Source organism: Astatotilapia calliptera, chromosome 22 (genome assembly GCF_900246225.1).
Source record: "Astatotilapia calliptera chromosome 22, fAstCal1.2, whole genome shotgun sequence".
NCBI lineage: Eukaryota > Metazoa > Chordata > Actinopteri > Cichliformes > Cichlidae > Astatotilapia > Astatotilapia calliptera.
The window spans coordinates 27,126,621-27,140,401 of NC_039322.1; the positions used below are offsets into that span (position 1 = coordinate 27,126,621).

At 39.1% G+C, this 13,781-nt stretch overlaps 1 protein-coding gene across 1 annotated transcript in view; it reads right to left on the reverse strand.

Annotated features, from left to right (window-relative positions):
* Positions 1-13,781, reverse strand: part of khdrbs3 (KH domain containing, RNA binding, signal transduction associated 3) — a 153,442-nt gene that overhangs the window by 49,135 nt on the left and 90,526 nt on the right. The window contains exons 4-5 of the mRNA XM_026157422.1: positions 8,314-8,460; positions 6,314-6,453 (exon numbers count right to left, since the gene is read on the reverse strand). Coding sequence (XP_026013207.1) covers positions 6,314-6,453; positions 8,314-8,460 — 287 coding nt within the window. The remainder of the gene's footprint in view (positions 1-6,313; positions 6,454-8,313; positions 8,461-13,781) is intronic.

Consider the following 13,781-nt stretch of genomic DNA (forward strand, 5'->3'; position numbering starts at 1 on the left):
TGAAATCTGTTTCTGTCTGTTCCATCTACAGACACAGAAATTCAGATTAAATAGAAATTCACAGTAACTATTTCCAATCTGATTTCAGCCAGACTGCAACATGCATCTGTCTGCCTTTATGAATTAGATGGGAATTATTCGCAAGACACGAGGCAACTTTAGCAACCACCTTGTGATCTAAAGGGGCTGATAAGAGCTGAGCTCACTACACTGTGCCACTAAGGGAAGAGGAAGAGATAGTTATGTTGAAATACTTTTCTTACTTTTCAGTTTTCTTATGATTCTTAAATTATTTATTGTTGAATATTGTAAGATTTCATATATTTTGTAAGTAAATTGCAAATAGTTTCAGAAACTGCAACCAGGGGGAAGGCAAAATATGAACAGATGTGGTTCAAGATTGTATTTTTTTGTTAAATGATGGATTGGCATCACCTTTGTGCTTTGTTGCATCTCATCTTGGCTTGGTGTATTTTAAAACGTATCTGTGTTTGCATATCTGCATTTCATTTCCATATTGCCATCCTGAAAAGGGTTGTTTAACGTTAAAACCCTACAATCATATTGTTGTCTATCACTGCAAAAAAAAAAAAACAACCCAGTACAATCTAGATGCTCATAATGCACATAAGGCCAAATCAATCTCAGAAGAACAGCTTGATGGAGGATCACTAAGTAAAGTTTAAAAGTTTAGATTTCACAAGTCAACAGTCATGACTTTTTAGACTAACATCTGTATAACTATAACTAGCTGTGTAAACTGTAAAATGATAACATTTGTTAATATAAAGTAGGGCTGCTCGATTATGGCAAAAATGATAATCACGATTATTTTCACTGAAATTGAGATCACGATTATTTGACGATATTTATTTAACCCTTTAAGACCTACTATAGAACCAAGTCCACCAGAGCTTATATTATTTTTTTACATGCTGTAGTGCCATTTGTGGGAGCATTTCAAGTTGCTATACATCAATACAACTGTTATAGCCCATATTTTAATAATATGTATGCATTAAGTCCATAGTAATTACATAAATTGCAAAAAAGTGCAATAAACTACAAAAAAAATTGAAAATCGCTTTTGTTTTGTTTACATATATTTCTACTTGGAGAAATTTAAGAGGCTTATCCCTCAAAACTTTAAATACAATAAAGTTGCAAAAAATAGTTTACAACAACAGGAAATTTATTTTGAGTGTCTTCATAGTTTTATTTTGGAGATACACCAATTTTTATATACTGCAGGAAAAACAAAAAACAATCCTATGATGCAAATTTGCAAAGAAAACAGCAGGTGCATCATTTCACTGTGGGAAGTGTTACGAACAGCTGATGGATCGGCAAAGCGTGTTTCTGGAATATTATGTTTTTGTTCCTGCAAGCGCTTTTTATGCAATTTTTGCAAAGCTATATGTGGAAGGAAACCGTGACCGAGGACAAGCTGATGGCATCAGATGTAAGTACAACTCCTCCGGTTTCATATGCAAAACAAATTATTGCGCTAGCTTACACGGTTCAGGTTCTACAGGGATTTAAAAATAGTTACGCAAAACGGAGCGTGCTGCTCTGACCGGCTTTAAAGGGTTAACAATGACTTTAAAAAAATAATATAAAATAGTGTGCAACACCACTGAAGTTTTTTTTTTTAAACTCTCTTTTCAACCAACGGCAGTCACTCTCCAAATAACTTCTGCTTAGCTTTCCGAGCTTCCCTCGGGTCCTCTTAATCAGCGGTCTCCAACCTTTTTTGCGCCACGGACCGGTTTATGCCCGACAATATTTTCACGGACCGGCCTTTAAGGTGTCGCGGATAAATTAGGGAGGGGCTAATAATCGGCTCAGTCATTTTTAATGATCGTTGAAAGCCCAGATCGTAATCGTGATTAAAATTCGATTAATTGAGCAGCCCTAATATAAAGTATTAAAAAATACAGCCCACGGAGCATCTATACTGTATTTTTGAATAAACAGGTTTTATAACACAAGGATGATGGCTGTTATCATCTAATTTATGTAACTCGTGATCAAACTGCAGCCTAGAGTTCAAAACAGCCATACTCGTTACTGTAAGAGTAATGAAAACTTCCAAGAGTGAAAAAGCAATATGAGTTCTACATCACAGCACATGTTCAAAAAGCTTAAGCATCAAGGAAAGGGATCTTTTCACCTTCCATGCACTCCCACTTTGTTTGAGAAACTGAATTAAATTAAGGAAGAGCTAAAATGACTGTTGCCTGCAGGCAAACAAACTTAGCTTAGTTTGCCACAAATCAAACCAAATTTGGCTCATAGTCATAAACTCAGAAGACCTGCAGCAGCATGCACGGTGTGTGTATAGGGACGTGGAATGTTCTCCACTACATTTATTTTAAAATATTACTACAATGAGTTATTTTTCAGAATTACATTGCTAATATAAGTTGTATATATAATGTGTCATAATATTTAGCTAAACATTACACTATTGAGTAATTAATGTGAGGGCCTTTGATTTGATCTTTCTGACAGCAGAGCTACTGAGTGAAGTAACAGAACAAGAAGTCAGTCTTACTTCCAAGTTATTAGCTTCAAACTTCAAAAGTCTCAGCAAAATAATAAACAGCAGTGCGTGCTGCTTTTGTGTGTAAAAACTGTTCATGCAGCAAACTTATTGTGTTGCACTTGCCTGTGGCCTGATGAAAAATACAGATTATTGACTTGTACTTTATTAAAGTGGGTGAGTTTGTCTGGCTTTGCCGTAAACAGATGCGCCAGTTGATCTCTTGCATTTACAAAAAGGCTGTTCAAGGAATGCTTGCTGCATTTAAGTGCTGGTGCTGCTGTCAAAACCTACCATGAGTGGAATAAAGGGTCTACAGCAGGGATCCTGGGGGCCAAATGTCTACAATGTATTTAGCCCTTCATATCTTTAACATTCAAAATGCAGAAATGTCTTTTTACACTTGTCTTTAATTATCTTATTTGACTGGAATGACAAATAAATGTAGCTCTTTATTAAATGTTTAATATTTAGGATACGCAATACCAAATTCTACCTCTAAAGCAATGGTTGATAAAAAGCACAGTTTTGTGCAAAAAGAAAAAAAAACTTATCTCCCTCATATTTGATGCTTTGCTTCTTTTGTTTGTGCCCTGTTTGTCTTCCAGAATACATTAAAAAAGCGTATAAATTCAAGGAAGTAGCAGCTGTATGCGAAGTTCCACAGTGCCAACTTAAATTGATAACGGCACTGCGTTGGGTTTGCTGCAACTACAGTTTCTCACTCTTCTTTTAATTCCTGCTGAGGTCTGCAGCCATTCTGCATGGTGTACTCAGAAATACCAGCGCTCATTTTCTGGCTTAAGAAGAACGTTTTTTTGTTACAGTTCATTCTTTCAAAAAGTAAGAAACAACTTCCAAACTGTTCAATAACAAGTCATATTACACATGAAGTCTTTGTCTGGTTTGTTGTGCTCAGTTTGATACCGCTGCTTTGTCCTGTTGGAATGGCGATAGATCAGTACAGACACATTATGATACATGTCTTTCTGGCAGATGCACCAACAAGTATAAATGGCAATGTAGGCTCTTTACCAGGGCTTTCAAAATGGCCTATTTAATCCTGTGTGTTTTGTTTTTTTGCTTTTTAATTAGGATAACAAAATTATTTTGTTATCCTAATTCTGCAAAGCTCTGCGTAGGTGCTACACTCTGCATGTTGTAGCTGTGTCAAGGGGCAACATCACAAACATGTGGAATAGCTGGTAACATCACCGTTTGGTAAGAGTTGGTCCTTTAGCTTAGCCCCTAATGTTTAAACAATCAAGCCACTAAAACTACTGTCTCTAGTTGTTACACATTTTTCTTGTATCTTTTAGAGTTTTTACACAGTTCTTCCTCTTCTCTGCACTGTCAGAACTACAAAATGACCTCCAGCAGGACACTGGTGTGCAAGTATCTGACCAAACAATCAGAAATAGGGCTGACGTTCTCGAGTGGGCCCTGTGCTCAATACCAAAATTGGCAGATCCACAAGTGGTGCCATCTGCTTTTCACAATAAGGGTGGGTTCACCCTGAGCACAAGCTCACTTCACCTAAATCCAACAGAACATGAGCTCAGGTCCAGATTTTGGGGGACATTCCTCAGTAGGGCTGTTCGATATAACAATATGAAAACGTCTATCGTATCATATCACGCTATCGTTATCAGTCACTGTAGAAGTTCTCTCTTTCTCTTATATTTAATAAAACCACTCTACGGACGGACAAGCGACTGTTTTTATGCGTTGTCGTTAGCAACAACGATGGTAAAACCATCGCGTGGCTTCGCCGTCCTCTTGTTTATTTTCCACATAAACTAGGGCTGCACGATTTTGCATAAATCACGATTTTTTTGCTTAGAATTGAGATCACGATTCTCTCACGATTTTCTTTTCCAGTATAAATATTTATTGCACTTATTAACTGCACATCAACTTCGTAACAGTTGAAACTGAACATAAAAACAATAAATAAACATAAAAACAACAAATGTCTCACATTTTGTCGTTGCCAAATGTTGTACTGCTTGAAATTCCGTCTCCACCGTTGCTCGACGCTGCGTGTATAGAGCAGGTAGTGCAACAATAGAAAAATAGTTGCGGGACGGCACTGTGTAGCGTTTGTCTAGGGTGTTGATCATTTTCCTAAATCCCTCGTTTTGCACAGTGTTGATGGGAGCCATATCTTTGGTCAGCTGATAAGTGATAGCCTCCGTAATTTCTTTGTGCCTGCGGGAGTTTGACGTGTATAGGGAAGCGCTGTATAAGGTTCCCGTTATTGATGTTTGGGTGGTTGACCGGAACGGATTTTCTCCTGTCACTTTCTCGTCATCCCTGACGTGCTCTCCGTTGTTTTTTCCCTGCTAATTTTAGCATCACACGGCACAGCTTCTGTATCACATGGTATAAGGCTCCGCCCTTGTCATTTGTTGAGCAGGAAGAGTGAGCGCTTGTTTTCATGCAGATTACGTCCCGGATCAAAATGCGGTACAATCGTCGTCGTCTTTTTTTTTTCTTTTTTTTTAAAAATCGTTGTCATTTGGAAATGAGATCGCACATAAGTATGAATCGAGATCGCGATTTTCTAACGATTAATCGTGCAGCCCCAACATAAACCTTTCACAATAAAGCTGAAGATCCTGTTGAGATTGTTTATGAATAAGACGCTAAAAAGAGCCGTCAGGTGCCAAAAAAATAAACCTTAGAACAGGCTTTTCCCCACAGCACGGCGTGTAATAAATACTCACAAAGAAAACTGCGGCCATTTCAACTTATGTAACACTCGACCCCAAGTACACGACGTCCAGCTGAAAACACTTCACGCAAGTCGAGCTGCCCGAGATTCACAGAATTTACAGAAAATGTAAAACTTTTGTGATATATATCGTTGTCGGGACGATAAATGTTAAATGATATGAGGTTTTGGTCATATCGCACAGCCCTATTCCTCAGGACACCACCTGTCATCTCATTAGGAGCAGTACCAGGAGTGCTATTTTGAGTTGTGACAATGAAATTTTGGCAAAATTGACCAATCGCATAATTTTTCACTTCGGTGAAATTAAGTCCTCTTTTCATCAAATAATGTGGCATCCATACATTCCTACATTAGCCAGTCCATATCAATGTAGTTATCAAGCATGATTTGTTTTCACATTGAGATCTGATTGGTTTTCTAAGTATTCCTTTAATTCTTTTGAGCAGCGTACAGTGTCATGCAGATCCTTATGAATTACTGACGATATGGAAAGCAAGTGAAAGGCTTAAATGGTCCTAATGTCTAATGTTGAGTATTGAGTAATGTCAGAGTACTTTCTGACTGGTACTCTGGTATCAGTACTGAAAAGCCGTATTAGCCTGTGAGGTATTATTTAATTAAATCAAGAAGTAATCACACTCACACTGCTATCACAGCTGAGATTTCAGTAAATCCAACCCAGACTGCATTTGAAAAAATACCTAGGCTCGCCGTCACGTCAGAGATTCAAGAGACATAAAAACATCCACTGTCTACCTTGTATTGCAAAAGCTAAACAAAAACACCAGATATTTCTTGTGTTGTTAGACACAGACGGTCAAAATGTGCTTTAATTCTAAATAGAGACATTAACTCATAAAATGCAACTGGATACTATATACATCTATTTATGGAGAAATAGATAAAGAGCCTTCCCAGTGGCTCTTTATCTGTAAATAATACTCAATCCCCAGATGATCTGAAATGCACAACATCTTGCACATAAACACAAACACACACACTCTCACACACATTTGGGCACAGGTTACCTGGGAGGCCCTGGAACAGGTGTCCCTCTTCCACGGGCGGCTGACTTGCCCCTCACTGATGGCACCTTGGCATCCTCGGAGCCGCCGTTCAGGTATGTGAGCTCCTGCAGCTGGGCCTGTCTGATCTCATCATTGTAATCCTGCACACAGAGAGGCATCATGTTCACACTCACACACACATGCGTGCGTGCAGACGGCAATAGACTCGCTTTCAATTACACTGTATTAAATTACGTCCTTTATCTCCAGGGCTGCAGCCCCGGGAATATCTAATTAATATACTTTACAGTACTGCCGTGACCGCCGTTCCTGAGGCAGCAAAACATTTCAGATCATTCCTGTTGATAAATCCTCGGGACCAGTGTTGGTCAAGTTACTTGAAAAAAGTAATCAGTAACTAATTACTGATTACTCCCCCCAAAAAGTAATCCCGTTACTTTACTGATTACTTATTTTCAAAAGTAATTAATTACTTAGTTACTTAGTTACTTAGTTACTTTTTAAAAACACGATTTACAACCTGAAGAGGTGATAAAGTGATAGATCTTTCAGCCCAATTCTACTTTTTCTACATAATCCATCATACAAAATGTAATCAAATGGAAAAGTCTCTTTTTTTAACTTGTTTTATCAGTTTTAATCTTTTAACTTTATGCATCAAGCAAAACATTTAATTATATGCAACATTCTCTGACTTGAATAAATTAGTTTAACATTTAAACCTATTTTCTACACATTCCAGCACATAAAATAAAATATTTTTTGTGTTTTCACTCACTCTTTCAAACAGATGCAAGTAAAACACAGCAGAAAATAAATAAAGTCAAAGACTCAGCGGTCCTTTTGCTCTATTTTCACCTGTAAAGCAGGAGCAGGGTAGGCGGAGGGTTACCCTGGTGTAGGTGTGCTGCGGTCAGTTGAAGAATCCGCGCGAGTGTCTCTGTGAGTTTCCCATCACGTCGCAGCTACTCGGTGCTTGCTCGGAAGTTTAGGGGTTTTTTTCGCTGTAAAAAGAAGTTTTCTTCCCACGCACGATGGACGCTAATGTTTTTGTCACTTTTTATGGAATCAAACTCAAAGTAAGGTCAGTACTTCCACACTTTAAACGCTGCACGCTCATACTCTCTCCCGCACTCGATATATTATCCATTGTTGATCTGCACACAGCTGCTGTCACCAACGTTGCACTTGCTTACGTCACTGTCATGAGACATTCTCGCAAAAAAAATCACGGTTTTAGTAACGCAGTAACGCAGCGTTCCTACGGGAAAGTAACGGTAATCTAATTACCGATTTTGCAATAGTAATCCCTTACTTTACTCGTTACTTGAAAAAAGTAATCAGATTACAGTAACGCGTTACAAGTAACGCGTTACTGCCCATCTCTGCTCGGGACCCAGCTTGACTTCATCTTTTCACACAGCTGCTTTTTGCCCCTAACTTAAAACGGTATGGAAATATGGCTTTAATCTTAAAATGACTGATATGATTGTCATGTGTCCGCAGTATCAGTGTCTACACTTTATGGCAACTTTGAGATGAGAAGGTAGTCGGTGGGGACGGGACTGCCTATAATTAATGACGAGATGTAAATCATTGGTGCTCTGAGTATTGGAGACATCATTCATAATGAATGAAGAGTAAATAAGCTCCATGCTGTATGCTGCTGCCAAGGAGGGTTTGGCCCATGCAGAGAGATTCCCTCCTGTGGTCTTTTATTCCTCTTATACCCACGACTTCCCACACAGGATCACACACTGAATCACACACACACTTGGAAGACCCTGACAGAATTATAGTACAAGTTACAAACAAAGAGAGACAGTGAAAGAGCGACTCATCTCTGCTGTTATTCACTCACTTCACTGTGGACAGACTGAAATGAGTTGGCTGGGGCCAAAGTGCAGCTGGAGAGAGATTCAGGAGGAGAAAAAAGTAAAAGCCAGAAGAGGTGTGTGTGTGTGTGTGTGTGTGTGTGTGTGAGTAGAAAGGGAACATACTGGTATGAGAAACTTCTTGATCTCCTCCAGAGCGTGACCCATCCTGGCGTACGCCTCGGCTGGTGGGGCGAAGATCTCAATGAGGACGTGCAGGTCTTCGTTCAGGTGATGATATTTGGCCTCGCCGCTCTGCCGTAGCTCTTCTTCCTGATGCCACAACAAGAAAGAACAACAGTTTGTTATCATGTATTGTTTCTCTGAACAATAAGACTGGGCTTGCTTCCACTGCAAGGAACATTCACCTTCCTGTAACGATTTCCATAACTGTTAACATAATGAGGTTTGATGCTTTGCTCCTGCAGAGTTTAAGAACTTTAGCCAATGGGCATTCTTTACAATCTCCTCAGCTGTCACATTTAGCTGATTGTTTTTGTCCCATCTTCATTACTAATGGGCGGAATTGATGTGCAGTGCATGCTTATGCCGACATCTCTGCTTGTTGCATTTTGGCTCATCTATGTGATCGCTGTCACTTCATTAAAATAAATTAAGCAACTCTGGGAGGAAATGAAAGTTTTGATTTATAATTGATGGAGTGCAGTATTGATTTCTGTAAAACAGGCTTATGTGAAAAATTGAGAAGTCATTTAGAAAAATCATTTATACGGAAAAAAGATTTTTAATTTAAACCTTTCGCTCAGTGTGTAGTAGAGCGGTGAATCTAACATCCCCGTGCTGGTGTTTGTCCCAGATTATTATAATAATGTTGGTTCGGATCACACTGCAAATGACCAATCACGTTACTGTGACGTCATAGCGCTGCATCTTAATGGGAAAAAAAAGAAATTCAGTTTTATTTAGATAATGCCAAATCACAATAACAGTCGCCTCAAGGTTCTTTATATTGTAAAGTAAAGACCAGACCTATAATAAAATATCCAGAGGGTTTTCGACCTACTGCACATTCACCTCCTCCTCTGCATACTGAGTTAATAGTGGAAACATCTCTTCCACTGCAAAACCAGCAACACGTGTCTTTATTTCCCACAGAAAGGCAGCTTTGGCTAAAGGCTAGCCATTATGGCTTCAGAGGTGTAGCACCAGCATCCTTCTCCTCCTCTACTGGTGGAGCTGTTGGCTCAACGTGTTTCCTTAAAACGTGAGTTTTTTAGCATCTAACGGACATGTAATAGTTCTGCCATGTAACAGTGACCCTGTCTGCTATTTTGCTAGCTGATCTTAACAAGATAACGGATCACAAATGTAGGACTGGATACGTTCCTACTACGCAGCTGCTTGGCAACATGTCAGACAGAAATGACACACGTGTGAAAGCATGATGGACTTTTGTTCTTCCACTGCAAAAATTGACTTTTTTTTTTTTTGTGTAAAAATAAAATACACTCTTAACAAGCAAGTTTTGCACAAGAAAATTAAGCTTGTTCTAGGAAAATATTTTTCTCTATAAGATATTTCAGCTCATATTGAGCTTTTTTTCCCCAGTTACAGGGTATGGTAATGGTTTGGCTAAAATTACAGAATAAGAATACGATTACTTTTCTTATTTCAAGAGTAAAGCCACTTAAACAACTTTTCAATTCAAGAAATGTATTTAATGGGTGCTGGTTTAGCTCACTGTGTTGAGCGGGTGCCCGCATGCTGCATGGCTGACAGCCTGTCTTCCACTCTTTCTCTCCCTCTGTTTTCCTGTCGATTCTTCACTGCCTCTACCAATAAAGCCAAACAAAGGCCTAAAAAAGAAATATATTTAATGACACTAAAGTTTGTCCTACAGTTAGCTTCTTGTTTCTTCTTGTTTATATGAAAATCTAAATTAAGCTGTAAAATCTTAAGTCAAATTTTCTTCAATTAAGTGTAAATTGTAGACAGTCTTGTCCAGTTAATAGGCATACAGAAGTCAGAGTCATTTGCTAGTTTTAAGGATTCTAGCAAAAAAACTTTTGCTTCCCTATTGGCAGATTTTTTTGTCAAAACAAGTTAATTTTGTCAGATTTAAGAATATTTGGCTTATTTCATGTAGAGCTGTTTTTTTTTTCAGTGTCTCATACAATGAAAAGAAATCTGCAGTACTGGACGCTGCCAGACGCTCATGTGCTTATGCCTGAAATTCTTACCCTGTCAGTTTTTTTGGATTTGATGAGCACCTTGAACAACGAGACATAAAACACTGACTCTCACAGACTGAATTGGTTGAATGGCAAGATAGACAACATGGAGGTAGTGTACTTTGCATTGCAAAAAGAAACTATATGGTATCTGCAAAATCAATATTTTGTGTCAATCTAAACCAAGAATAAAAATAGACTGACTCTAGACTTCTTTTTCTCCTCCACCAATATTCCCCTGCACTGATATCCTGTCCCTTAGCACAGCGCTAAGGTTAAACTCAGATTGTTGACCTTGTAGAATCAGCGTTAGTACAGCCTGGTATAAAACATTGTATGAATTACACAACAAGTCCTTTCATTAAGTTATCAATATGCACTTTACATTAGAAACTATAATCTTTCCCATGCTTTGACCTTTTTGTGTCACTTAATCCTGTAAAGTAACCGAAAGCTTAAAATGCACTGACAAGACATGCAAAATGTTCCTAAAGTTGTGTGTGATTTATGCACGTGATTTCACATTAACTAGTAAGACTTTGTTATTTTAGCTTAACATTGAGGTTTGGATGAGATAGACACACAGTCAGACACTGCATTTCATTCCCTTTCTCCCACATGTTGTTTGAGAAGAATGCACTACTGTGCAAATCTCTAATTCTCAGTTTATGTCATGTTCTTTTTCAATTTAAAATGATGTTTGGCAATCATAGAAGACACATAACATTTAAAAAAAAGTTAACAAATAAATAAATCACCATCTATCATCCTCTGAGCCGACACAACCACCAAGCAAATGTGTGTTTTCCCTATGACACGCCGGCTCCACAGTGGCACTCTGAGAAGCTCCGGTTTAAAGCGCACATTTGACTTATGCAAGAAGATCTTTTACAGAGAATATCAAGGTCACCTTATTGTTGACAGCGAGTTTCCCAGATTACTGTCACGTGTAACAAAGAAAAGTGCCAAATCCTCTTAAGGGAAAGGCTACAATTCCATAAAAATGAGTAACAGATTAATATATTTGTATCACCATAGTTGATGATTAATATTCTTTTGGCGACACAAAGGTCACCAGCAAATTGCATGCTAATCCATCACATAGTTGTGTACATATTTCATGCAAGAGTCGAAGTGTCAACCTCATGGCTGAGCTAAAAGAAAAAAGGCAATGGATCAGGAAAGGATTCATCCTCTGGGACCACAAAAGTCTGACAATTTCACGTAAAATCTGTTATGTTAGCATGGACCAAAGCAAAGAACGGAACCATTTGGTCAGAGAAAGTACTCTGATTAGTTGTATAAGCTATTTACAATTCACTGATCCACTCTGATTTTCAAATAAAAAAATTTATGCGCAAGTTCAGTAAAGAGGATCTGTAATCACTCATCCGCCTGCACTCCTGTTTATTAAAGCCTCTAGTCGATTGTTTATACCACTTTGACTTCCCCACACCGTCAACTCAGTGCTCTTGTGTCATTCTGCCTTTCATTCCTGCAGTCTGCCTCTTCCCCGTTTCCACCTCACCCTGTTCACTCAGACCCCCTGCAAGCCTCGTCTTCCTTTCCAACACCACCAGCGTCTCGACATCAGGGGGTCCTGTCCTAATTCCTGTCAATTCTGGGACTCTGTTTTGCCACGTTGGTTCATCAGAGTCTTGTTAATCAAATTCTCCATCTCAATAAATCATGTTCAGTTCTTCCAAATCATGTCTTCTTATGGAACAGTCTTGTGGTGGGTGAAACATTATTTAATTACTCCAAAATATACCATTTCAAAATAACGGTTTACTAGTCTTGGACTTCACACGACGGCCTTCATTTTATGTATAACGCTTTAACCTGCAACACTGTTTCATGGGCTCGCATGAAAGAGCTTGCATTTGTTGTTTACTTCCACCCAAACCCCTGAAAGCACAGCAGATGTAACTCGCTCCTCTCTGCCACGAGCCTGCGAGAGCACAGCGCATTCATGCTGCAACAGAAAAGTATAACGTGTAAACAGAGGGGCCGCACAGGCCATTCAGACCAGACAGAAACAGGCCAGTATCGTGTTATTGATAGCGAGAAATAGGACAGCAAAAAACCCCAAATGTCTCTGACCGCATCGCACAAAGGAAACAACAGGTTTGGCGTCCCAGTTTTTCCCTTTCAATGAAAAAAAGAGAAGAGAAAAAGGCTTCTCTAGGGCACTTCCAATGGTGGCAGCTTCCTCGTCTCCCTTCTCTCTCTCTCTCTTTCCAGCGTCACGCAAACCAGTGTCTCTGATGTCACCTAATTATAAATAACCTTCTTTTAAGAGTGCCTGTGGTATGTTAATGATATGTTAATTTCACCCATAAATCTGTGCTTTACGAGCAGAGGGCTCCTTTGCTCATAGCACCAGAGTTGCCGGAGCTGGCGGTGTTGTGCAGGGAGTGTGAGCGGGGTGTTGGAAAGAGGCAACTGCTCACAGATCTGTCTCTCCTCTTCCCTTTCATGTGCTTCTTAGTATATTTGCATGAAAAAACATATGAAAAACAATCATTATCGAAGTTCTTTTAACTTAAAAAAAAGTCTAGGGCGTGTCATCTGAGGACTTTCTATTTAAAAACTGTTCTTTTTCCGAATACTCTGTCTTAACAGTCCATTTAACATGCAGTGTCATTGTTACACCTCGTGGATGGTGGCCACATCAAATGCATATGATATTGTAGTAGTTTTCATACATTAGGTGGCCTTTCTCAGGGCTGATGAGACGCATAAGTGATGCAGCAGAGTCCTATAGCAGCTCAGCAGCCCACAGCAGGAGAATACGGCTGTCGGCTTTTTATATCTATAGGCAGCGTCTTCCTTCTGTTTACATTTTCTTCCTCTGTAAATCTGCTTATTGAAAGCTGTTCACCCTGGTAACACGAGGCCACACAACACTGTGGACGTAGGAACTCCAGCAGCAGGAGCTTAGTGGTAAAAAATAACACCAAGCTTGGAATTGAAATTCACATTCAAATGAAATATTCAAGAACAGACAGTGAAAAATTCTATTATTCTATGTGTGTGACAGGTGGGGTGAACTACACAGCTCTATCAGCCTTACTCATCTGCACTTCTGACAACCAAAGTGGCTCATAGACACACCAGATTTCTTCTTTAACGTGACAAACGTGTACTTACATATAGTCTGAGGAAATGTGTCTCCCAACAGTAGCTGTCTCACAGCATAAAGGCGCACCGCCTTAGCCAAAAAGAGTGAGAGCTTATCTCTGCCGTACTGGTTTTCTATTACTGGTTACCAGGGAAGTTTGAAATGATTTGAAGATTATTCTATCTCATTTAAAGTTACTGAAATGATTTGAACCAGCTAGTATCTTAACCTCCAGATCTCTGAAATCTGCTGCTGAATGTCTGGTTCTCTTTGCTTTA